The sequence below is a fragment of the Haliotis rufescens genome, unplaced genomic scaffold (assembly GCF_023055435.1).
Source record: "Haliotis rufescens isolate VD_foot unplaced genomic scaffold, xgHalRufe1.0.p SCAF_5, whole genome shotgun sequence".
Taxonomy (NCBI): Eukaryota; Metazoa; Mollusca; class Gastropoda; order Lepetellida; family Haliotidae; genus Haliotis; species Haliotis rufescens.
The window spans coordinates 2,816,260-2,844,012 of record NW_025964223.1 but is presented as its reverse complement, the minus strand read 5'-3'; the positions used below and the strand labels follow the sequence as shown (position 1 = coordinate 2,844,012).

Genomic DNA, 27,753 nt, shown 5'->3' with positions numbered 1-27,753 from the left:
ATCATGTGTGCCTCTATAAAGGTTATCAAATCCCTGTGCCACTCCTAAAAAGGTTATCAGTCGTGTGTCCCTCTTTGAAATTATGTTATCAATCATGTGTGTCTCTTTGAATAAAGGTTATCAATCACATGTCTCTTAAAATTAGGTTATCAATCATGTCTGTCTCTTTGAATAAAGGTTATCAATCACATGTCTCTTAAAATTAGGTTATCAATCATGTGTGTCTCTTTGAATAAAGGTTATCAATCACATGTCTCTTAAAATTAGGTTATCAATCATGTCTGTCTCTTTGAATAAAGGTTATCAATCACATGTCTCTTAAAATTAGGTTATCAATCATGTCTGTCTCTTTGAATAAAGGTTATCAATCACATGTCTCTTAAAATTAGGTTATCAATCATGTCTGTCTCTTTGAATAAAGGCTATCAATCACATGTCTCTTAAAATTAGGTTATCAATCATGTCTGTCTCTTTGAATAAAGGTTATCAATCACATGTCTCTTAAAATTAGGTTATCAATCATGTCTGTCTCTTTGAATAAAGGTTATCAATCATATCATGAGTCTCTTTGAATAAAGGTTATCAATCATGGCTGCCTCTTTGAATAAATGTTATCAATCACGAGTGTCTTTGAAAAAAGGTTATCAATCACATGCGCCGCACTGCATGCAAGGTAGAACAATGTCAGTCTCTCTGAATCAGGCAGTACTGGGATGTGAGGGCAGAAGGCAAACAGGATGTACTCAATATCATAACACTCACATCAAAAACTATTGCCAAGAAAAAAAACATGGTAAAGCCCTTGAGGTGTTTGACTGAAACACTTTCAAGTCAACAGGTTTCATTGGAAAAGGGCATCCGAGGTACACAGGGGAAATGTAGAGCATTCTACTAAAAATAGAACTGTATGTGTGCGTATAGAGAATGTTATTCCAAGAAATATTGACTGACAACCATCCAGATCCAACAGATTGATCTTACCCATCTTGTGCCTTTCACCCATATTGATTACACTAGTGGCGCTGTCAAACTTTCACTGCATACAGTGAGACTCTGTAAGACAAGAACCTGACAAGTCTGGGCAACTCCCGTCCTGGATAATTGTGGTTTGAAATGAGTTTTTTATAACATAAAGAATGGTGTTACTAAGGAACACAACTCTCACAGCAATCTTATGTCCATGGACACCTAGGCCGCTCATGTCCCGGGACCCGAAGAAACCTCAGATACCCCATTACAGATCTGGACCACCAAACAGGGCACTTCCTTTACAGCAAAGCTCATTAAGTGGCAAATAGAGCTCGCACTCCGACAGTGTTGATTCGATAATCCAGACAATTGTCATTCTATTACATTTTGCAAGGAACGGATTAACAGGGTTCCCCTGTATCAAGATATCTACACATTGCCTGACTGAATTATAGGACGACCAAATTTGATACCATAGACAAATAAGGTTATCTAGCAATGAACAAAGTCAATGAGCCCGGCCCAGTCTATTTATGTCGCTGAAACCCCTCTTAAGCAGACTTCTGACTTTTCCTTCCAGTGTCCTTGATCCCCCAAGGCTTGCTGGAGCTGAGTGTCTGGTTGTTGGCAAATCCTGCCTGTCGACCACCTGTAACCTGAGACGTCTATGACAATCTTCAGCCAAAGGATAAGGTATGGTACAGATGCTTTCTTGACCACTAGAACTGCCATATTTCAAATGTGTAGAAAAGTTGTGAAACACAATTCGTTTAAATCATTCTATTGTTCAGATAACTATTAACTACAATGTAGTTCATTGTCTCAAATGTTGGATTAATGCCGTGACAGATTAACTGTAGTAATATGAAAGAATTGTGTCGTCGTAATCTTTGAGTTGTATATTTAATGGAATTTCTAAATATAAGTTTTTTTCAACATGAGCAAGCCCTTGCCCCAAGCTGAGATCTGTAGGGGCTATAGATAACAGCGCAGTCATTTACCAGAATGTTCATCTTAACTTGCTGATATATAGTGTTTTTTCAGAATAAATTTGTTTCGTGATTTAATCATAATTCTACAAATAATTTCATCATTCAAAGTCAATTGAACACTTGCAATAAATTGAATAACAATTTTTCAGAGATATCTGTGATCAAAACGTTAATATAGAGGGCCCAGGGTGCCTATCACACCTGATTCTTTAGGACTGATAAGAGGCCTACTGCAGTGACCAGCTCTAAGACGCTGGCTGGCCACAGAAAACATCCAACCATGTTCATACGCAGGCTTGCACCAATAAATAGACAATGATTTAAAACTCCCCCGAGTGTACACGGGAAAACCTTCTTCAGTCTAGTATGAAATTTTCACATCCCTGAAAATTGCATAATGTTCTTGTTGCTAGCGTTCACGCCATGTAGATGAACATGTTGATGTTCTCCTCATCACGCCGCATGTACTTGTGCTCAATGAGCCACTCGATCTGTTCTTTTATCAGTTTCTTTGAAGGCAGAAACATGTTTTTCAGGATTTCTACGAGTTCTGTCTGTAAGGCAGCATTTGTAATTCTTTTCCTCATCTTCATTATTTTCACTATTGCCTCCTGGAATAGAAACAAATACATGTGCAAGTAGGTCGTTGTTTGTTGTTTAATGCCGCACTCAGCAATATTCAAACTATATGAGTCTGGATCAGACAATCCAGTGATTGACATCATGAGCATCGATCCACGCAATTGGGATCGATGACATGCATCAACCAAGTCAGTGAGCCTGATCACCTGATATCGTTAGTCGCCTCTTACGACAAGCATAGTCGCCTTTTACGGCAAGCATGGGTTGCTGAAGACCTATTCTACCCCGGATCTTCACGGGTTGTGCAAGTAGGTCAACGTGAGTGAGAGGGTTTACATGCAGCTTGGAACAATCTTTCAGTTATATCACAGCATGTCAGTGCAACGATGGTGGAACCCCTATTAAAAGTGATGCAAGTCTTAGATTTGTTTGTCTCTTGTATAATGCAGGACTCAGCTATATGATGGCGGTCTGTAATTAATTTTGCCTGGACCAGACAATCCAGTGATTGATATCATGAGCATCAATCCACACAACTAGGATACGATGACATGCATCAACCAAGTCAGCGAGCATGACCACCCAGTACTGTTAGTCGCCTCTTACGACCAACCTAGTCACCTCTTACAACAAGCATTGGTTGCTGAAGACTTCTTCTAACCCGGATCTTCACGGGTGCAGGTCTCAGATGTTTAAAGCCTAGAAGCATGTGTATGGTGCTGCCAAACCAAAAATTATAATCAGGAAGAACCTAGGATTCGAATCCCATCAAAGCATTTCTTTCTTGTTCGTCAAAGGGATGCAAATCTGCACAGTGATTTGTGGCACTTTAGATGACATGGTCACCTGTACCCAGAGAGAACAACAGCGATGATGCTGAGCAATACTGAGCAATACTGAGTGAGTGAGTGAGTGAGTGAGTGAGTGAGTGAGTGAGTGAGTGAGTGAGTGAGTGAGTGAGTGAGTGAGTGAGTGAGTGAGTGAGTGAGTGAGTGAGTGAGTGAGTGAGTGAGTGAGTATGGTTTTATGCTGGTGTTAGTAATATTCCATCAACATCACAGTTGGTGACACCAGAAATGGGCTTCACATATCGTACCCATGTGGGAAATCAAACCCAGGTCTTTGGGGTGACAAGCAAAGCTTTAACAACTACCTCACCACACCAAAGCAAAATGAACCAACAATGACCTACACAAATCATCTTTATGTGCAGAACAGACTATTCAAATGTCAAAAAACATCATAAAAAATATTATTATAAAACATTATTATAAAACATTATTATAAAACATTATCATAAAACATTATCTTTATCAACAAACACTCTATTACACATCATTATCTAGTCATAAGCAACAAAAAATATAGTTCTTACATTTCTAATGAAACATCAAGTACATACACAATATAGACAGCTGTATCTTTTGCTTTATACTTTCGCTATTCTTCATTCACAACTGTCCAGCAGAATATATCCCAGACACTGACCTGTACACGTAATATCCTAAGCTGCATTATGCCTTCATTATCCTCCTCCTTCGTCTTCTCTGTAGATAGCTGCAGACGGCCAACCAGGTTCATCTTGCCACGCTTTTGAACTTTACCGTTTTTGCTGCAACATGACATTTTTATTCATAACATATTTTCCTTCATGTTGGGTTACAGAAAGACCTCAACGTAAAGAGTCAGGTACACACATGCAGGACATACATACACAGCTGAACAAGCTCCAGAAGGTACAGAAGACTAGGGCCAGCGTCATCAATAGTACATCATGGGTTACAGAAAGACCTCAACGTAAAGAGTCAGGTACACACATGCAGAACATACATACACAGCTGAACAAACTCCAGAAGGTACAGAAGACTAGGGCCAGCGTTATCAATAGTACATCATGGGTTACAGAAAGACCTCAGTGTAAAGAGTCAGGTACACACATGCAGAACATACATACACAGCTGAACAAACTCCAGAAGGTACAGAAGACTAGGGCCAGCGTTATCAATAGTACATCATGGGTTACAGAAAGACCTCAGTGTAAAGAGTCAGGTACACACATGCAGAACATACATACACAGCTGAACAAACTCCAGAAGGTACAGAAGACTAGGGCCAGCGTCATCAATAGTACATCATGGGTTACAGAAAGACCTCAGTGTAAAGAGTCAGGTACACACATGCAGAACATACATACACAGCTGAACAAACTCCAGAAGGTACAGCTGTGTATGTATGTCCTGCATGTGTGTACCTGACTCTTTACACTGAGGTCTTTCTGTAACCCATGATGTACTATTGATGACGCTGGCCCTAGTCTTCTGTACCTTCTGGAGTTTGTTCAGCTGTGTATGTATGTTCTGCATGTGTGTACCTGACTCTTTACACTGAGGTCTTTCTGTAACCCATGATGTACTATTGATGACGCTGGCCCTAGTCTTCTGTACCTTCTGGAGTTTGTTCAGCTGTGTATGTATGTTCTGCATGTGTGTACCTGACTCTTGCCTCGGGAAGATGGTGTGAGATACTATCCAGGCACACCCAAGCAGCATCCCTGACATCTGCAAACCTTGATCTCCTGATAACACTAAAATGTCACCTAAATCCTATGGCTGCAGTTCTGTCAGCTACTTTGCTCGAGTTTTGCGGAACTCTTTGCCTCAATCATCTCTTACCAACACGACCTCCTTCAAATCCAAGGTACAGACCTTTCTGTTCCAAAGGCACTATCACTGCTACCCTTCTCTACTGGGTGTATATACAGTTAACACTACTGTAGAACTTTAAGCAGGTACTAAGTTTCTGGAGTTTTTATCTATTATGTCGAAACAAACCATGCTTCACAATTATGTGAAACTGTAAGTTATTCTACCATGTCATTGATGAGTGCTTGATTCTGATTGGTTAAAAAGAGGTTTCCTTTCTGCTACGGAAACCCCTTTCAAACATATTAAGCCTTTTCACAAAAAACGTGCGTATGAATGCATAAATAGCCTACATATCGATTCATAGAAAATGGCTGCCGATCGATCACCCCCATATGAACTGTAAAACATATCTATATTTCCTCTAATACACGCTGAACAACTTTGGATTACACAGACAGCAATCAACAACACAGAAATCAAATAATTAAACAATAATCGTTAGTTCTCATACAAAGATATTCTTATTTACATGTAATTAACAATTTCAAGGGGAATACCATGACATTCTGTATAACATTTTGGGGAATGTGAACTACATTGTATATCATTGATACTGTATACACTTAATGAGATGAATCAAAATCAATAAAAAAATCAAGGGTTAGATATTGTCAAAGCTGTGTCTAAATCCCAATACAGTGTGACCTAATTTTCTTGAACTCCATTAACTGGCTAGATATACCATAGCTTCTTATTACATAGCCTCCCAGCCCACTAATAAAATCCACCTATTCAACAGGCCTGACATAATCTTGTAACAACCGATACAAGTCGATCTGCCTGTCTGTCCTGACAACACGACGCCATGTTTCATATGACATCATCTGCTTGACACTGTTCACATTTGAGCTACCATATGAAACCCACTGGCAGTCATACTGTCACGGTAACGTATGTCACTGAAAATGTGTATGGCATTTTACGTAATTGAAAATTGTCATTGACAGACTGCACCAGTGATAACAAGAGGAGGACGACATGACTCACATCAGTGCAAACTCCTGATTGATCCAGAACTGCGTGTTGTCGTCAACGTCCTTGGGAGCCTTCACATCTGGACTACACAACAATATCTGTCGCTTTATCTTTGGAAACGCCACCAGGGACTGAAGCACAGAAACACAGGTCACTGACCTCATCATGGAAATAACAGCAGGCCTTAACAACTTGTGTTCTTGTTTTTGAAATGAACTTCACTCAATTATGCTAAAAAAATAATTAATGGGTAAAATAACATATTCAGTTTCTGCTTGATTTAAAATAACTTGTTCATTGTTCATTTTCCCTGCTGACCCTTTGAATACTGACTCCAAAATCTCTTAAAATAGAAGTAACAATGGCCATGTCCTATCTATGCTCAATACCAATGTAATTATGTATCTAATACTGAAGTGTAACAGTTTTGGAAAGGCAGGTATTAGCATTAATGTGTATTTCATAGTGGTTGCAGTTATCAGTATTACAACTACATCACACTATCCTGATACTAGTTCAAATCTGAACCCGACAAACCAGTGGTCAATAGCGTGAGCACCGATTCATGCCGATGTGGTACAACACCACCGACTGTCACAGTTTCTCACAAACCCCATGTATATAATCAGCATGTCACATTACTGGTTCAGAGCTTGTCATGACAGGTTTCATCAAAAAGTTCATTTCGGGAGGGAAACAACAAAATCTGGAATTAAATTTAACATGGAAAAAAACTAAACCATTTTCTAGAGGTTGGTGTTTGATGAGAAACAAGACATCGTTCATGTTGTGTCTGTATCACTTTGCCACGATACAAAGATTGGAAAAATAACCAAGTGATTTCTGTACAGAGCCAGACTGTTCTCACCCATAACGTTCTCCTGAGTTCTGCATCCGGTAGTTCTGTTGCTAACTTCAAACTCTCGTAGGATATTTTATCCCTGGGCCGCTGGTTCCAGGCAAACAAAACTCCCATTTGAAATGTTGTGACTTCTAGATCATACCTTCCTAAATCATTGCAAAATGTTATCTGAAAGAATGAAGACACAATCTGTGAGTGAATGATGGTTAAAATCGTCTTCAGCAACATGACATTTGTAGAGTAATCCTGCTTGACAAACCAATGATCAACAACGTGAGCACCAACCATGCACCGGTGCCAAACCCCCATCCAGGCATGTAGGAATATCAAGGACAACTCAGGGTCTCATAGCAGAGATTTTCAAAGACATTTGTAATCATTATAAGCATGACCATCGTCCCGAGGCAAGAGAGTTAACTGTGAGTAAACCATTTTGTGTGAAGCAAACGCAAGTGATACAAGAGGTGGAATCTGATTGGTCCATAGGAGAGGTTTAGAAGGAACATAACTGGTAATAGACACTGGTGGCTCTGCGATCGAGCCCAGTAATTCCAGCCTAGTTTGGCAAGGCTTTTAAAGTCAGTTAACTCTCTTGCCTCGGGAAGATGAAGCATGACTGACTTTACGGTTTGATAAAGATACTACTCAAAAGAAGTTTATTATTATGCCACTCAATTTGGGTAATACAATGCAATGCAATAGATGATATACATATTACTCAAAAAGACGATAAAGAACACCTGATCTTTTCATATGACTATAATAATAATAATAATAGTCCATTTATATGATGCTGTACTCCATTCATAAGCAGTCAAAGCGCTTAAACATTATTACAAGGGTCACTGGATCAGTGTGCACTCAATAATCATTCTCAGCTCCCTGGGGAGTATAAAACCATGGTATGACAGATTAATTATAGAAGAAAACATCAGTTGTTCTTTAACTTCTTTTGAGTTAGCATACATATCATCTATTTCATTGCATGTTGAGTGGCATAATAATCTGTAAACCTTCCCATCACATGCTAAATAAGTGAGTTTTTCTGTAATCAATCATAAACTGATTATCATGTGACAATGCCTGTAGCTTGGTTACCAATTAGCCTTAATTACTGGTGAAGGTATTTTGGGGGAAAAAATGCAATATAATTCACTTAATCGTACTGGTGGAATTTCGTTCAAAATACTGAAATGACTGTCAAAATAATAATGGTGGGCAGCACAGCCATCACCAATGCTCCAGCTATATGAAGATGGCTTGTAAATAATTGAGTGAGTGAGTGAGTTTGGATTTAACGTCACATCGGCAGTATTTCAGCCATATCGTGACGAGTGTAAATACATGAGTCTGGGCCAGATAATCAAGTGACTGATATGATGACATACAGTCTACAAAGTCACCGAGCTTGCCCACTTCATCAAGTAAGTCACTTCTTTCAACCAGCATGGGTTGCTGGGGGGAAATATTGACCCAGAACCCCCACAGGGCTAGTGATTGATATGATGAGTAAAGTGATGATAATGCCGACTAGTGTCAGTTCCTGGGGACATATTTGAACCTGCATCCCCATCTGTCAAGGGACTTACAATGCCATTAGACATCAGATGATGCCACTGAAGTTTGCGACCACTGTGCTTCTGTTTGTAGAATTCTTCCACCTGGGGAATATAGTCTTCCAGTTCCATAGGAAGTGATACTGCCACTCTGTCACTGGACCGCGCCCACGCCCCCGCATTTAGGATCTTTATGTTTATTGCATCTGAAACAGGAACAACATTACCATTTATTGATTCTTGATACCATCTACACGTCTTAAAACAGATCAAATACCACCTACACGTCCTAAAACAAATCAAATACCACCTACACGTCTTAAAACAAATCAAATACCACCTACACGTCCTAAAACAAATCAAATACCACCTTCACGTCTTAAAACAAATCAAATACCACCTACACGTCTTAAAACAAATCAAATACCACCTACACGTCCTAAAACAAATCAAATACCATCTTCACATCTTAAACAAATCCACATCAGCATTAACTTCCAGGCTATTCATGTTATACATAACCAAGAACTTTGATTAATTCGACAAACTGATAAGAAAGTGATTTGACCTATTCTGCTGCAGAATATACACACAGAGGGTGTCGTGCCGGGTTAGCGAAAATCCAATTTTCCCTAGTATCAGTAAAGCGAAAACGCAAGTTGGGGTATTTGTCCTACGAAAGCGAGAAATGAGTAATTGCTATAAAAACACCGGATTACCGTAGTTTAGATTAGCGCCCGTGCTGTTCAAACAGAGGAGAGGAGATTTACTAGAGAGTCGTTTCATAAAGAGATAATACAGTTGGATGTTTAAACACAGGAGAAGAGATGATCAGTTTCTTAATTGAACAAACAATTAGTTTCTTAGTTGATATGGGTTATGATACCGATGGGTTTAGAGGAGAGTCGTTTCTTAAGCATACATACAGTATGTATTTGAGGGTATATATAAAGAGTGCAACTTATTTATCTATGTGGTGTCACATTTACACGGACGGATCTTCAGATCCGATCTCCAAACACACAGGTTTCGGAGTCCATACCGCACAACCAACTAAAACCACACAATCCTTCCGACTCCCAAACAACCAATCAATATTCACGGCAGAACTAATGGGCATGGCCTCAGCCCTCCAAAATCAAGAATTCAAAAACGACATAAAATAATTATACTTACCGACTCCCTAAGTGGACTGCAAGCCCTCCAAAACAAAAATACCCAAAACCGACCTAAATTAATATATCAAATACTTAAAAGCTTCAACGACCTTACTAAGGCAGGCAAACAAATAACATTCTTGTGGAATATACGGTAATATAAAGCAGCTAAATATAAAGCAGTAATATAAAGCAGCTAAACTATCCCTCAAAATCCCAGATATAAGTTTAATTCTCCTCCCCAACCCCATCGGCATCTATTCCGAATCTCAAAATTCCCAAAGCAACCCCTAAAGCCCACTCTTGGGTTGCACACACCACTTTCACCCAGTGCGAGGTGGTCAGCACTTGTTCAGACAATCTCGTCAACAACGTCATCGGCGACGTTGAGTACACAGATCACGTTGGTGACCTGATCTACTTGGAATGAATGACTTGAACACAACGTGTATGCCAGTGCAACCGCAAATTTATTATAGAATGTATTTATGTATTTACCATTATATTTTAAGATATAAGTTTTTGTTGTTTTTGTAGAAATAATAATGTACATCTATGAAATATTAAAGTATAAGAGTTATTAAATTTGTTAAATGTAAAGTACTTTAGTGCAACTATACTATACTTCAGCATCTAATAAATTACTACTTTAATTACGGTATACGCATTTCTGTGTTTTGCTTGTAATTTGATAGTCCCGGTACAGCAATATTCCGTGTTTACTGTAGCGTGACCAGTCTTACTGTAGCTTCACTAAAGCGAAGAGATTTTAGAGTTCATTATGGCTAGGTTTCGTTCTTCTGGCCCATAACCACACAGAGAGCTTTGAGAGGACAGAGGGTGACCTCAGAGAGGACACAGAGCAAAGAGGTGACATTCAGAATGAGTGAGTGAGTTTGGATTAACGCCGCTTTTAACAGTATTCCAGTTATATTACAGCGTGACAGCTTAATGTTGGAGGAAGTCTCAGACATTTACCACTTCGGTCAAACCCACTAGCACGGGTATGGTGCTGACATACCTAGATACATAATCGGGGCGAACCGGAATTTGAATTCATAGGTTTCTGGCGTGCCCAAGGGACGCAACTCTGCACAGCGAATCGCAGCACCTTAGACGACTGGGCCACCCATGCCCCCGTGACATTGAGAGAATTCAGAGTGGAAGACTGAGAACAAACAACACAAAGCCCTAACCCAGACAGCTAAAAGTGGCCAAGTCATTTCCTCTACAGTTTCACTTCAGTTCTGTAATGGCTGTACACTTACAAGATATAATCCAGCCATTCACCCCAGTGTACAAATGTTATGTAGTTATCTAAACAAAGCTCACCCGCCAATCCTTCATTGTTGTTTCGGTGGGCGTCCTTGAACTCGTTGTTGAGGTCCTCGCTGACCTTGATGTCCTGGAACATCCTGGCCAGCTTGTTGACGTAGTCTGCCGGCATCCCGACCTCCTGTGGGTGGAATATGCATCGTGCATCAACTTAATTACATTGTTCAGGGTTAACATGGACACTAGCCTGCCAGATTCCCCCCAACCCTGGAAATTGTAACAATTGTAATTTCTGGCAATCAAAAAGTCAATAGCATCTGCAAATCTGAAAACACACATTGTTCATATTTATCTCTGAATTATGAGAAATCAAAACCTATTGTTCTGCATGACCAGAAAATGCCTAAACCACAACCATGTGTGACCTCATGGTGCCCATGTTCTGTGTGACCTCATGGTGGCCCTGTACTGTGTGACCTCATACAGCCCCTGTACTGTGTGACCTCTTGGTGCCCATATTCTGTGTGACTTCATGGTGCCCATGTTCTGTGTGACCTCATGGTGCCCCCATACTGTGTGACCTCATGGTGCCCCTGTACTGTGTGACCTCATGGTGCCCCTGTACTGTGTGACCTCATGGTGCCCCTGTACTGTGTGACCTCATGGTGCCCCTGTACTGTGTGACCTCATACAGCCCCTGTACTGTGTGACCTCATGGTGCCCCTGTACTGTGTGACCTCATGGTGCCCATGTTCTGTGTGACCTCATGGAGCCCATGTACTGTGTGACATCATGGTGCCCCTGTAATGTGTGACCTCATGGTGCCCCTGTACTGTGTGATATCATGGTGCCCCTGTATTGTGTGACATCATGGTGCCCCTGTTTTGTGTGACATCATGGTGCCCCTGTTCTGTGTGACCTCATGATGCCCCTGTATTGTGTGACCTCGTGGTGCCCCTGTACTGTGTGACATCATGGTGCCCCTGTACTGTGTGACCTCATGGTGCCCCTGTATTGTGTGACCTCATGATGCCCCTGTATTGTGTGACCTCGTGGTGCCCCTGTACTGTGTGACATCATGATGCCCCTGTACTGTGTGACCTCATGGTGCCCCTGTACTGTGTGACCTCATGGTGCCCCTGCACTGTGTGACCTCATGGTGCCCCTGCACTGTGTGACCCCATGGTGCCCCTGCACTGTGTGACCTCATGGTGCCCCCATACTGTGTGACCTAATGGTGCCCCCATACCGTGTGACCTCATGGTGCCCCTGTACTGTGTGACCTCATGGTGCCCCTGTACTGTGTGACCTCATGGTGCCCCTGCACTGTGTGACCTCATGGTGCCCCTGCACTATGTGACCTCATGGTGCCCCTGTAATGTATGACCTCATGGTGCCCCTGCACTGTGTGACCTAATGGTGCCCCTGTACTGTGTGACCTCATGGTGCCCCTGTACTGTGTGACCTCATGGTGCCCCTGTACTGTGTGACCTCATGCAGCCCCTGTACTGTGACCTCATGGTGCCCCTGTACTGTGTGACCTCATGGTGCCCCTGTACTGTGTAACCTCATGGTGCCCCCATACTGTGTGACCTCATGGTGCCCCCATACTGTGTGACCTCATGGTGCCCCCATACTGTGTGACCTCATGGTGCCCCTGCACTATGTGACCTCATGGTGCCCCCATACTGTGTGACCTCATGGTGCCCCTGTACTGTGTGACCTCATGGTGCCCCTGTACTGTGTGACCTCATGCAGCCCCTGTACTGTGACCTCATGGTGCCCCTGTACTGTGTGACCTCATGGTGCCCCTGTACTGTGTAACCTCATGGTGCCCCTGTACTGTGTGACCTCATGGTGCCCCTGCACTGTGTGACCTCATGGTGCCCCTGCACTGTGTGACCTCATGGTGCCCCCATACTGTGTGACCTCATGGTGCCCCTGTACTGTGTGACCTCATGGTGCCCCTGTACTGTGTAACCTCATGGTGCCCCTGTACTGTGTGACCTCATGGTGCCCCTGCACTGTGTGACCTCATGGTGCCCCTGCACTGTGTGACCTCATGGTGCCCCTGTACTGTGTAACCTCATGGTGCCCCTGTACTGTGTGACCTCATGGTGCCCCTGCACTGTGTGACCTCATGGTGCCCCTGCACTATGTGACCTCATGGTGCCCCTGTACTGTGTAACCTCATGGTGCCCCTGTACTGTGTGACCTCATGGTGCCCCTGCACTGTGTGACCTCATGGTGCCCCTGCACTGTGTGACCTCATGGTGCCCCCATACTGTGTGACCTCATGGTGCCCCCATACTGTGTGACCTCATGGTGCCCCTGCACTATGTGACCTCATGGTGCCCCTGTACTGTGTGACCTCATGATGTCCCTACACTGTGAGACCTAAGGGTGTCCCTGTACTGTGTGACCTCATGCAGCCCCTGGAGACTCACCCTCAGCCACTCCACCATGTTTTCCTCCTTCTCGTTGTCTGCGGACGTGTCCAGGATGAGACGTCGCGTTAGGTGAGCTTTGTGGTATCGCATAAACACGTCTTTGTTCATCACATACTTCAACACTAATAACTGAAAGAGGAAAGGTCAGGAGAGTGAAACATCAGCTTTGCATATTGAACACTCTTTCAATTTAGTTGTGACAAAAAAGTTTTCTTTGGGTTTTTGTCGTACTTGAAATTGTATATATATACGGCTAAAATAAAAAACTAATCTTGTATTAAAAAAACTACATCATTCAAGTCACATATTATCTGACGTTTCAAAACACTTGTTTTTTGTATGTAGCATAACCATAATCCAATAAACCACAATTTACAAGGAACTTAGGAATAAGTCTTGTCACAATGTCGTGAGTAAAAAGCCTTGTCAACTTACAACATCTTTTAGTTTTTTCTCGACTTCTTCGGAGGTTAGTTTTTTACTGAGGGGTGTTTTCCGCAGCAACATATCACAGTAGTTAGCCAGGAGCTCTGGACACTTGGACTCCGGCTGTGTCTTGGTGCCCACTCTGCAACACAAAGCAGGGTGTCACGCCACGCAAAACATGCTGTCACTGACTCCGAGATTATCAGTGGAGTGAGTTTCTGTATCATAAATATCTTATACTGCACAAGGCTCCCAGGACAAACTAAATGTAACTGTTGGTGAGGGGACTGATCAACTAATACACGATCATGAAATTTTTCGTAATATACGCATTCGTTTTATTTCAATACTGTAGTTATAGTTTTTGTTGCATATTAGATACGCTAGGATTTGATTTGTATGCATATTGTAGCTTATTTAATGCATATTTTACGTTTTTGTTCTGCTAAGGTCAACTAAATTCAACATACCAACTTTGCAGATTTTAATACTTTAAGGCATATTTAATAAAAACAATTTGACCGAAATTAAATTTGATAATCGGACATAGGGGTACACAAAATACGGGATCTAGACTACCAGTTGTCGGACTTTCATTTTGTGAAAGCCTCAGTGGCTGACTGGGTTAGATCGCTGACTTTGAGTCGAGTGATTAGGTGCCTCACTCTGGCAGTGTGGGTTTGAATCCCGGATGGAATTCACCCCCCCAAAAGAAAAGTGTGATCCCAAACATAACATTTGTTACACTTAAAATGTTTCTGTGAACACCAAGTCCAGTAAATAGATTGCCACTGTCTCTGCACGCTACAAATCTTGTGAATGTGTCTCGTGCTGCACAGGGTGCTGGGAGTGAAGAGGGCAGCAGTCATGTGAGAACACTTCAGTCACTTGCTGCCGATGGGTATACAGTAATCGGCTTTCTCCCTTGATGTAAGTTGTGCTTGTTGATGAGGCTCCGCTGGATACTGGTATGTTGTGCTCAGATTATCAGAATCACAAGCCAATTACGTACCACTGCATATCGGCAGTCATGAAAGAACACTTAAGTCAGTTTCTGTCCATGTAATCAGCTTGCTCCTTAATGAGTCAAAATAAGATGTCTCGATTTTGTTCCGTTATTTAGAAAACATTAGATGTAATTGCAACAATAGCAGTGAGGTTAGTCAATTGTGTGTAAGTGAGTTGAAAGTTTGGCAATTGTGGGTGTGTGGACAATATTGTTCCCTTGAACTGTTCCGAGTCTTTTGGAAACTTTATGTTTATTTTGGATACTTGGGACCCCTAAATGAATTCGAGCCAACTGAGAATTTTGACACTTCCGAGTTTAAACAATGATAAATAAAGGAGGAATTTGCATGGATGTGAAGCTGAGTTTGTGACACAATGTTTTGACTATCACACAAACCCTGCAACACACAGGATCAACTTACCCTTTGTTTTTCAATGGAATTTCTAATTTGAATACTGATGTGTCATTAACTACACTCTTATAGGCCTGAAAAGAGAGAAAAAACATCAAATATTAGAAAGAAAAAGAAAAACATGAGATATAAACAGCATAAAGGTAACTCTATAACTCTTACAAGTAGACAATGGGGGCCGGCCATCTGCTAGCCCAACTAAACGTGAGTCACCAGGGGATGGCATATCCCCGGCCTGCTGCAATTCAGACATAGAGTTTAGCAACTTATACCCCACTTTTTTGCCAATGGATATCTTCAGTTCAGTGGATAAAAAAATAATGCTGTTCTGCATTTTTGAAAATCCCAAATCATCAAAAGGCACCAGCTCGCAATAAGACTGATCTGTATAACAAGTTTCATCTGGAAATATTCAACGGTTTTAGAGTTCTGCTCCTGTCACAAGCACTACCCTCATTTTTAGTATAAGTCCGACTTGTAATCATGGAAAAAATAAAATAAAAATTCCAAATCATCAAAAAGCACCAGTTCATCACTAGACCAATCTAAATAGCAAGTATTAATAAGAATTATTCGCTCCATACGGACATGGTGGTCACTATATCCCCCTGTTTTTCAAACTGGGGGGATGAAAAGGGTTAAACCCAGAGGAGACTTTCAAGTTGTTGACTGTGTGTACCTTGTCTCTGGATGTGAGAAAGCGTGGGTCGTCGCTGAAGGCTTCTCGTACCAGGGTACTGAATCTGTTGAACAGGTCCAGCAACTGCTCAACATACTTCTCGGAATCCTGCAACATACACGTATAGCTGAAGAACAATATCAACAAACCCTGCAGCATACACATATAGCTGAAGAACAATCTCAGCAAACCCTGCAGCATACACATATAGCTGAAGAACAATATCAACAAACCCTGCAGCATACACATATAGCTGAAGAACAATCTCAGCAAACCCTGCAACATACCCGTATAGCTGAAGAACAATCTCAACAAACCCTGCAACATACACGTATAGCTGAAGAACAATCTCAACAAACCCTGCAACATGCACATAGAGAGTCAGCCAAGTATAAATCTAGTCGACTCGTATGACAAGGTTTGGTCACTGAGGACCAGTTGTGTCCAGAAATCTCAAAGAGTACAAAGAGAGAGGTGATGGACTTACGGAGGTGATTGTCTCGGCGGAGGCCATCATGTCCGCTAGTCCCTGACTGATGATATGGGACTCCAGGTCGTGCAGCATGGGTGTGATCCCGTCCGCCACGCGGTCCATGAGACTGAACATCAGTCGCAACTCTGAAACACAACATCCAGGCTTACACTCCACTATCACTTGTCCCAACCTCCAGCTGTCACAGTATAACATCAGTGCATGTCAAGTCGATGTGGTGCACTGACAACTAAAGCATGTATTCGCACGTGAACCGCATCACTTTCCACCGCTGTCCCCTGTTCAATTGATATGGATTCTTCTGAAGCCTGTGGAACACCTACTGACTTCACAGAGATGGTTCTTTAGTTTGCTTAGTTTACACTTAAAAATACACATCCTAAAATCTAGCTGTCTGATTGACAAGCCACCATTTGGAAAACTTGTCTGGTGGCCTGTACGAACTTCATGATCAGTCAGCCAGAACAGGGATATCATAAAAGGACACCTGGAAAAGATCAGAATGCTAGCCCTCCAGGTACCTTTAACATTAGATGAACTGACTCGGTTAGCAGGCTCCTGCCAAGTTGCATCTCCAATGACGTACTAAATAATTGTCAGGTCGTCACTCCACCCTAATCACAATCTGGGTAAAAGGAGTTTTATGGTTGATACAATATAGATCTAATTCTGTCAGACTTGGCTTGTAGATTGTTCTTTTAATGTGACATATTGGCTTTGTGTGTATATATATTTCTATGAGGTGAGGTGAAATTGGGTTTAACGTCGCGTCCAAGATTATTGCACTTATATAGCGATGTGCATGTATGTGTATTTGTTTGTGTGGCTGCTTGAACTAGTCCGGACTGATGCCGATTTATAGTGCTAGCTCACTGAGATACCATGCCGCAGTTTAACATGAATACCCCACTCAGACACAGTATACTGACTCCGAGCCGACCAGTCCTTGTTTTAGCCCCTAAATGCCGAGCGCCAGACAGGGTAACAACAAGTACCATCTTTTAACGTCTTTTGGTATGGCGCGGCTGGGGATCGAACCCCGGACCTTCCTCTCTCCGGGAGGACGCTCTACCACTAGACCACGGAGGCGGTCTATATTTCTATGAACATCAAACCCTATGACATGACTTTCCAACACTAGCATGGTGTGGCACAGCTGGACACTTACTCTCTGTTTCATTGTTCTTGATCATCAGTGCACACTCCTGTAGAATCGTCTCCTTGAAGTCTGTCACCAAAACCCGCACACAACACTCGGTCAGCTGGAGGAAATCATCATCATCATCATCATCATCATCATCATCATAATAATGATACAGTTCTACACAACACTCTAATACACTTGAAGCTCCATCTCCTGTGGTCAATACTGGATTTTATGTTCGGTGATCACGTGACAAAGGACACACTAAAGAACAAGCTTGCTCCTATATGACTCCTCAGGATACCATAGTAAAATCTCGGTCTACATTCTCGATTTCCAGCTTGTTACAGACGAATTTGACTTGAATCTTCCCATGTCTGCTACAGAATGGAATGTCCTATGTCATGTGTTTTAGCAAACACGGGATATCTCGCAGACAGAATTTGTGACAAACAAATGGCCAAAACTTAGTAATACTGATATGAAAAAACATCATCAGACATGATATTTTTTTTCTACCAAAATGGAATTACAAACTGAAACAAGAAATATCTTCAATAACAGATAACAGAGTACACAATGAATGTGAGCCTAAATAACAATTACATGACACACATACACAAATGTTTGAATGAAAGCAGCATGAAGTGAACATTGACAATTGTAGTCCAGGTATATCACAGTGTGTCAGCTTGATGTGGGAGGAAAGCCCGCAGTGATGCAGGTCTTACGTTTACCACCTCGGTGAAACCCACGATGATGGGTATGGTGCTGACAAACCTAGAGACATAATCGGGGCGAACCAACCATCACAGGTTTCTGGCTACCCAAGGGATGCAATTCTGGACAACTGACAATATGCAAAGATTATTTTCTGACAGTTGACCTACTAGTTGGTTTTTTGAGTTGACCCCAGCATCTCTGCTGCCCACCTCTTTACAGTGGCATAGGAAGGGGGTTCCTCCCTCTTGTATACTCCGTGGATGGCTTTCAGGGGTAGACTTAACAATAAATTTGTATGTAGCCAGGATTGTTATGGTATTTTATGTGTGACTTAGAACTTAGAACCAAAAACTGTAAAAAAAAATTAAAAAGTGCATCTACTCACAGCTGCGACGGAGTTACATCCGTATCCGGTCTCGAGGTACCTGCGCGCCCTGGCCTCCTCCTCCTTCAGCTTGGAGTCGGCGTATCTCATGTAGTTCTGAACACCGTTGTCCTCCAGGTACCGAGGGGCCTTCACCTTGTAGAACGCCTCGGTCGCCTCCAGGTACGCCTTCTCGAAGTTCTCGCGGTAAATCTTTAGTTTGTCTTCTACATCGGAGCTTAGGTTAACTTTAAGAAAAATAAAAGCAATATTTACACCACACATGCAAAGAGCATTTGAAAATGGACTTTTGTAAAGTATATCTTAGAGGTGTCCCATAGAGAATCTCACCCGAGTGTCTTTTGATATCAAATGTATCAACACGAGTTGATAAAAGGGGAAAAATTCCGAGGCTTGCCGAGGTTTTTGCCACTTTTATCAACGAGTGTTGATATATTTGATATCAAAAGACACGGGGGTGAGATTTTATTTATCATCCAACATCATTCTTCCAACTTTTTCAATTTGTAGACGATAATTAGCAGTGTTTTCAGTGTAAAAAGTACTGCTAACAGCTTCAGTAGCAGAGCCATTAGTGATGTCATTTGATTGTGACGTCATGGTAACCAGTGACGTCACATTGGTCTGCAAAGCATTGTGATGTCATTTCATTGCAGCGATATCTACAGTGTAGATATCGCTTGATCTCATCCAAGCGATATCTCCTGTGGGAGCCAGTTTTGGATGATAAAGTATGTATACACACTATGATACTTGAGTCAACATGTGATACACATATTTAAATCACACCATTTTTGCGTTAAATCATGTTCTTGTGCCCGAACGGACGAAAAGTTGTTGCTGTTGACCAATTTGTGTTTGACTTTCAAGACTGGTTCATTAAGGTTGGTTGAGATACTTTTATGCAATCTGGACAGCATTTCGTTTCATGTTTGTTTGTTTTGTCTGTCTGTTTAACGCCACACTCAGAAATATTCCAGCTATATGACGGTGGTCTGTTAATAATCAAGTCTGGAGCAGACAATCCAGTCATTGACATCATGATCATCGATCCATGCAATCGATCCAAGCGAGTCTGTCCACCTGATCCTGTTAGTCGACTCTTGCAACAAGCATAGTCGCCTTTTACTGCAAGCATGGGTTGCTGAAGACCCCTATTACATAGATACAATGCCTAAGTTTCCCACTAGCCGGGTGGTCGGGTAGCCTAGTGGTTAAAGCGTTCGCTCATCACGCCGAAGACCCGGGTTCTATTCCCGACATGGGTACAATGTGTGAAGCCAATTTCTGGTGTCCCCCGCCGTGATATTGCTGGAATATTGCTGAAAGCGGCGTAAAATCATACTCACTCACTCCCACAAGCCAAACTATATAATGATTACTTCAATGACAAAGAGCCTAGTGTCCCTACAACCACAGGAAATCCAACACCACAGTTCAAATAATCCTTGTAAACTCAATTTGTGAAGACATTAGGTATATGTTTGTATTTGAAACACTAACTGCAAACAATCATTTACATCTGAATGCTTTTCACTGTCATCATTTTAATAAAGCATAAGTTGTCTTTGACAGGCATTTAGAAGTTGGAAGAACATGAATACATGACACTATTTTATGGATAACAATACAAGTTGCAGCAGGATGAGGACGGGTACATGGGGCCTTATGCGTCTAGGATTAGGTTTTATTCTTTGCAATGACGTTTCAACAGCCCTGGAGGATGTTACAAAGTATAAAAGAAGTTGTTATCCATAAAACAGTGTCATGTATTTACAGTACAAGTTGTTAGTTCAAGTCCTTGAAACCATCTACTTACCATACGACTCCCGGACACCTATAACCAGCTGTGAGTCGAACGCCTCTCCGTTCCTCTCCGCGTGAACCAGCTTCATGGCGCTGTCCTGTAGGCGCTGCTTGATATTGGAGAAGATACTCAGATTCCAGCTGTCCAGCATCAGCTGAAACACAAGCATTATGCCATGTACTGCCTTGTGACAACCACAATAACTGCTTCATCCTCTGAGTCGCTAACAGCTGCAACTGGAACGTTAATGAACAATATAGGTACTGAATGAAGACTAACTTTGACTCTCAAGTATGACTTAACCTAAACATTACTGTGTTTTGGAGGGGCATTAATTTTCATACTTTCCCCAGAAGGACCTACCTTCCTAACCAGACTCTCCTCTCCTCCCTGTGTGGTTTCCCCAGAAGGACCTACCTTCCTAACCAGACTCTCCTCTCCTCCCTGTGTGGTTCCCCAGAAGGACCTACCTTCCTAACCAGACTCTCCTCTCCTCCCTGTGTGGTTTCCCCAGAAGGACCTACCTTCCTGACTAGACTCTCCTCTCCTCCCTGTGTGGTTTCCCCAGAAGGACCTACCTTCCTAACTAGACTCTCCTCTCCTCCCTGTGTGGTTTCCCCAGAAGGACCTACCTTCCTAACTAGACTCTCCTCTTCTCCCTGTGTGGTTTCCCCAGAAGGACCTACCTTCCTAACCGGACTCTCCTCTCCTCACTGTGTGGTTTCCCCAGAAGGACCTACCTTCCTAACTGTTCCCCAGAAGGACCTACCTTCCTAATTGTTCCCCAGAAGGACCTACCTTCCTAATTGTTCCCCAGAAGGACCTACCTTCCTAACTAGACTCACCTCTTCTCCCTGTGTGGTTTCCCCAGAAGGACCTACCATCAATACTGTTCCCCAGAAGGACCTACCTTCCTAACTGTTCCCCAGAAGGACCTACCTTCCTAACTGTTCCCCAGAAGGACCTACCTTCCTAACTAGACTCACCTCTTCTCCCTGTGTGGTTTCCCCAGAAGGACCTACCATCAATACTGTTCCCCAGAAGGACCTACCTTCCTAACTGTTCCCCAGAAGGACCTACCTTCCTAACGAGACTCTCCTCTCCTCCCTGTGTGGTTCCCCAGAAGGACCTACCTTCCTAACTAGACTCACCTCTTCTCCCTGTGTGGTTTCCCCAGAAGGACCTACCATCAATACTGTTCCCCAGAAGGACCTACCTTCCTAACGAGACTCTCCTCTCATCCCCGAGATGGTTCCCCAGAAGGACCTACCTTCCTAACTGTTCCCCAGAAGGACCTACCTTCCTAACGAGACTCTCCTCTCCTCCCTGTGTGGTTCCCCAGAAGGACCTACCTTCCTAACTAGACTCTCCTCTCCTCCCTGTGTGGTTTCCCCAGAAGGACCTACCTTCCTAACTGTTCCCCAGAAGGACCTACCTTCCTAACTAGACTCTCCTCTCCTCCCTGTGTGGTTTCCCCAGAAGGACCTACCTTCCTAACTAGACTCTCCTCTCCTCCCTGTGTGGTTTCCCCAGAAGGACCTACCTTCCTAACTAGACTCTCCTCTTCTCCCTGTGTGGTTTCCCCAGAAGGACCTACCTTCCTAACCGGACTCTCCTCTCCTCACTGTGTGGTTTCCCCAGAAGGACCTACCTTCCTAACTGTTCCCCAGAAGGACCTACCTTCCTAATTGTTCCCCAGAAGGACCTACCTTCCTAATTGTTCCCCAGAAGGACCTACCTTCCTAACTAGACTCACCTCTTCTCCCTGTGTGGTTTCCCCAGAAGGACCTACCATCAATACTGTTCCCCAGAAGGACCTACCTTCCTAACTGTTCCCCAGAAGGACCTACCTTCCTAACTGTTCCCCAGAAGGACCTACCTTCCTAACTAGACTCACCTCTTCTCCCTGTGTGGTTTCCCCAGAAGGACCTACCATCAATACTGTTCCCCAGAAGGACCTACCTTCCTAACTGTTCCCCAGAAGGACCTACCTTCCTAACGAGACTCTCCTCTCCTCCCTGTGTGGTTCCCCAGAAGGACCTACCTTCCTAACTAGACTCACCTCTTCTCCCTGTGTGGTTTCCCCAGAAGGACCTACCATCAATACTGTTCCCCAGAAGGACCTACCTTCCTAACGAGACTCTCCTCTCCTCCCTGTGTGGTTCCCCAGAAGGACCTACCTTCCTAACTAGACTCTCCTCTCCTCCCTGTGTGGCTCCCCAGAAGGACCTACCTTCCTAACGAGACTCTCCTCTCCTCCCTGTGTGGTTCCCCAGAAGGACCTACCTTCCTAACGAGACTCTCCTCTCCTCCCCGAGATTGTTCCCCAGAAGGACCTACCTTCCTAACTGTTCCCCAGAAGGACCTACCTTCCTAACGAGACTCTCCTCTCCTCCCTGTGCCTTCTTGGGCATGCTACTGTGTAGTTTCCCAAGTAGGTTAGCCTCCAGCTGGTTGAATGGCTTAGGCAGGTAGTTACACTGAGTGAAGAACTTGCCCCACTCCGCTATGTACGCTCGCAACAAGGCTGAATCTTCCTTGTGTTGTAGCACGCGCTGCAAGCAAAAAACATGACTGTAAGAGGACCTCTAGGCTACCCATTCATACATACAGCACACACTGTGGACAATCTGATGTTAATATAAGACAGCTACGCGATAAATTGCAAAGAACAATGAAGAACAAAGCGTGGTATATTTCACGATAAAACTCTGTTCTATCATGACGTCATTTCTGGAGATTCGAACATGCGCTCACAACATGATGACATTGTAAATTGGATGACGTTATATTTGAGAGGGTCTAGAGAGTTTTACCCCATAGATGTAGCTGGGCAATCTAGATAAACACAATGGCCAAACCATGGCTTCCAAAAGTGGGATACATATGACAATCGCTAAAGAGCAAAAAGGTGAAGATTATCAGCATGAAAGTATGCGGGAAAGACAAAATTTACCCCCTCCTCCTGATTAAAAAAATGGACTTGTCCGACATTGCAGCAGATGGATTCGTTCAGGGAGTCATCATTATTCAAATACAGGTAAATATTTTTAAAGTGTTTACTTTTTACTAACATTATTTAAATACGGGTAAATATTTTTAAAGCGTGTACTTTTTACTAGCACCTTAAAGAGCCTGTATGTAATGTTGATATGCCATATAAGAAACAAACGACTCAAGGTATATTTCTTAAATATATGTCAGAGGTACTTACTGTCTGTGCCTGTTTGATGAAATCCAGAATGTCATCCTGTAGAGCTTGGTAGATTTTGGGTGGTCCGTCTTTCTCATCCCACATACACACAGAATGTACCGCCCTGAACAAACAGAACAGTTTCAGGGGTTTATGTAGAAACACACTGACGCCGATATTCGGCCCAAGTCTGCAGCAAATGTCAGTAAAAAATCCCAAATTCTTAATTCTGTTTTTCTATTTACTTTATAGAAACCTCTCTTTGCTTGGCTTAGTGCTTGGAAACTGCATTTAGTACAATAAAATGCATAGTTACCCGTAATTGTTTCATTTGAATAGTAAGCATGGTAAGAGTGAGTTCTGAACACTATTCCAGTTATATCACGGTGTGTCAGCTTAATTTTGGAGGAAAGCCCAAAGGGGTGCAGGACACAGGCATTGACCACTTCAGTGAAACCCATGAGGAATGGTTCTGACAAACCTGGACAAACCTGGAGAAACCTGGACAAAAATAGACAAACCTGGACAAACCTGGACAGGCCTTGACTAACCTGGACAAAAATAGACAAACCTGGACAAAAATAGACATACCTGGACAAACCTGGACAAACCTGGACAGACCTTGACTAACCTGGACAAAAATAGACAAACCTGGACAAAAATAGACATACCTGGACAAAGCCAGACACACCTGGACAAAGCCAGACAAACCTGGACAAAAATAGACAAACCTAGACAAACCTGGACAAAAATAGACAAACCTGGACAAACCAAGAAAAAGCTGGACAAAAAATGAACAAACCCAGACAGACCTAAACTAACCTAGACAAACCTGGACAAACCTAGACAAACCTGACCAAAGCCAGACAAACCTGGATAAACCAAGACAAACCTGGACAAACCTGACCAAAGCCAGACAAACCTGGACAAAAATAGACAAACCTAGACAGAACGACCTTTCGCGAACATTGACCGATCAATGAAATGACTGACAAGAAATCGACATTTGCCAATCAGAAGGCAGCTATCTCGAGCTTTACGACACTAGTGTCGAACTGGCGACTACGCTTTGAAACATATTTTTAAAACTGACCAAAACAACATTCTGGAATGGCTTATAGATGGCATAGATTGTATGGATATAATCATAAAACCTGTAACTGTCGTTTGGAATACCCTTTATTAAATATTTCGAGGTTGCATGACTAGAAAACACATTCCAACTGTCACTTTCAGGATCTGGTAAGCGACGCTCTGATTGGTTGGATGAAAGGTCATGCTGACGTGACCCGTAATGGGAGGACCTCAGATCTTTGTTTAGTGGTAGCGAGAACTAAGACCTGATTTTAATGAGATTGGATTATGTACTGTTTGTATGAGCACTAACTCGGCATGTTCTGACTGGGATCTGTTACCAACTGGGGAAAACATTGCCATGGCTAGGATCTGTTTTAGATGTAGCACAGAAGTCTGCATATGTAAATATTTTATGTATTTTCATAAAATTTAAAGTGTGTGTAACTTTGATTACTTCTGAAGTTTTTCTAAAACGTGGTAGTTGTTTGTCTTTCCCCACTGCTGTCAGATTATATTATCATCCCAACTGTAACATCATTCTATGTTCTTGGAGACAGGGACTGTATTTCATGGCAGTACTAGAGGTTTTTGATTTACCATGATTGATCAGGCTGAATATATGGAGTTATGTAGGGAAATAGTGAGTGAGTGAGTATGGTTTTACACCGCTTTCAGCAATATTCCAGCAATATCACGGCGGGGGACTCCAGAAATGGGCTTCACACATTGTACCCATGTGGGGAATCGAACCCGTGTCTTCGGCGTGACCAGCCAATGCTTTAACCACTGGACTACCCCACCGCCCTGGTAGGGAAGCAGGAAGTATGATTGGGTGTCCAGTGTTCCTGTTGAACTATTGGTAGGTTATGGAAATTGATCACCTTCTACTGGCCAATCATGACTGATTAGGCTACAGATGTGGAGGTAGGGAGGGAATCAGGAAGAATGATGAGTTGTTCAGGGGTGGAAATTTGCCATTTCCCGACTCCCGGGGCAAGTAGAAATACGAGGTCGGGCAACAAAATCACTTACTTTATCTTTTCCGGAGGCAAGTAATATTGGAAATTACTATCACTGTCTACATGTCTAATTACTGGTAAAATGGAACAATAAATTAGCTGAGAGAAATTTCGTAATCTCGCTTTCATAACATCGCCTGTTTTTTCCCCGTAGTTATAACAAGCGATTTCATTGGATTAAAATTGGTTTCTAATGAGGCTTTCTTGCCGAAATCTGCTACAAGTTTCGTGATTGGTCAATTTTTAGCACGTGACCTCAGACAGCCAATCAAATTACAGCTGTGATACCAAGCTCGTGTTTGATAAATTTCAGAAGTTGGCGAAAGATTTTTTGTTAAATCGTGTTATTCTTTAAGCAGGAAATCACGATACATATTAAAAATATGGAACTTCGTGAATGTATCGTGCTAGGTAACGAGCTGTGACAAAGATTTTTCATGCATAAAGCCGAGATGTCAATTGACTTACATTACACACAATCGCACGAAAAGATGGAAATAATAACTTAGATGTAGAGTCTAAGTTTGATTACTTTTAGATATATTTTTGTTGATTTTATTTATTACTTTGTATAATATATTTAAAGATTTGTTTAAAACGTCTTTATTTTGCTCTTTGACATGTTTGATGGGACCCGTTGTCGAAATGTGTGTCCGAGAATTTTATTTTCACTAACATCGCGGGAAATAGTGAATAATTTTTTAATTTATCGATAAAAAATGATAAATTGAAATGGAATACGTATTTCAGAAATTGTGAAATGTGACAGATTTAATAAATGAATGATATTACAGGTAGGTCCATAAAAATATAAACTATTTTGATGTGACTACGGCTTGGCCGGAAAACAGGCCTACAGTGTCTGGGGACTCGATGCTTCTTGGCCGGAAAACCGGCCTACGGTGTTGAAAGAGATAAACACATATGGATGATTTGAAGTTTTATTTTGAAATTATTTGGGCAAGTGAAAATTAAATCAGGGCAAGTGAAAATTGTCTTTAAACTTGTCCGATGGCAAGTGAAGTTTGTTTTTAAATTTCCACCCCTGTTGTCCAGTGTTCCTGTTGAATTAGTGGTAGGTTATCGAAATTGATAGCCTTCTACTGGGCAATCATGACTGATCAGGCTACAGTTGTGGAGGTAGGGAGGGAAGCAGGAAGTATGATCAGTTGTTCAGTGTTCCTGTTGAACTAGTGGTAGGTTATCGAGATTGATAGCCTTCTACTGGGCAATCATGACTGATCAAGCTACAGTTGTGGAGGTAGGGAGGGAAGCAGGAAGTATGATCAGTTGTTCAGTGTTCCTGTTGAACTAGTGGTAGGTTATCGAAATTGATAGCCTTCTACTGGGCAATCATGACTGATCAAGCTACAGTTGTGGAGGCAGGTAGGGAATCAGGAAGTATGATCAGTTGTTCAGTGTTCCTGTTGAACTAGTGGTAGGTTATCGAAATTGATAGCCTTCTACTGGGCAATCATGACTGATCAGGCTACAGTTGTGGAGGTAGGGAGGGAAGCAGGAAGTATGATGGACTGTACAGTGTTCTGACTTACCAGAAGAGTCCGTGCCACTCGTCCCGTGTGACTGCCTCCTGCCGGAGCAGCTTGAGGACGGTCGGCCGCATACTCGGCCATTTGTCCTCAAACTTACACTGCCCTTGTTGCTGAAACAAAAACATCACTTAGTCCACATCATCAGCATGTGAGCACATGAATGAGAGAAAACAAGTGACCAAGAGTGTGAGTTGAGTTTAATCAGGGGTAGAAACTAACATATTTAGTCCACTAGTCCTTATAATGATAACATGTAGCAAAACCCTTAAAAATGGTAAATTTCTACAAGTCCTTATGCAGTGTTAGAAAT

General features: G+C 42.4%; 1 protein-coding gene across 1 annotated transcript in view; it reads right to left on the bottom strand.

The window, feature by feature from the left end:
* Positions 1 to 27,753, bottom strand: part of LOC124133520 (cullin-5-like) — a 32,522-nt gene continuing 4,769 nt past the window's right edge. Inside the window, exons 2-18 of the mRNA XM_046497928.2 lie at positions 27,444 to 27,553; positions 23,816 to 23,918; positions 22,971 to 23,156; positions 20,614 to 20,755; positions 18,795 to 19,021; positions 17,711 to 17,804; positions 16,537 to 16,667; positions 16,050 to 16,157; positions 15,380 to 15,444; positions 13,959 to 14,091; positions 13,521 to 13,652; positions 11,131 to 11,254; positions 8,675 to 8,847; positions 7,092 to 7,253; positions 6,236 to 6,354; positions 4,032 to 4,155; positions 1 to 2,572 (exon numbers count right to left, since the gene is read on the bottom strand). Of these exons, the coding sequence (XP_046353884.1) occupies positions 2,378 to 2,572; positions 4,032 to 4,155; positions 6,236 to 6,354; positions 7,092 to 7,253; positions 8,675 to 8,847; positions 11,131 to 11,254; positions 13,521 to 13,652; positions 13,959 to 14,091; positions 15,380 to 15,444; positions 16,050 to 16,157; positions 16,537 to 16,667; positions 17,711 to 17,804; positions 18,795 to 19,021; positions 20,614 to 20,755; positions 22,971 to 23,156; positions 23,816 to 23,918; positions 27,444 to 27,553 (2,328 nt within the window). The 3' untranslated portion in view covers positions 1 to 2,377. The remainder of the gene's footprint in view (positions 2,573 to 4,031; positions 4,156 to 6,235; positions 6,355 to 7,091; positions 7,254 to 8,674; positions 8,848 to 11,130; positions 11,255 to 13,520; positions 13,653 to 13,958; positions 14,092 to 15,379; positions 15,445 to 16,049; positions 16,158 to 16,536; positions 16,668 to 17,710; positions 17,805 to 18,794; positions 19,022 to 20,613; positions 20,756 to 22,970; positions 23,157 to 23,815; positions 23,919 to 27,443; positions 27,554 to 27,753) is intronic.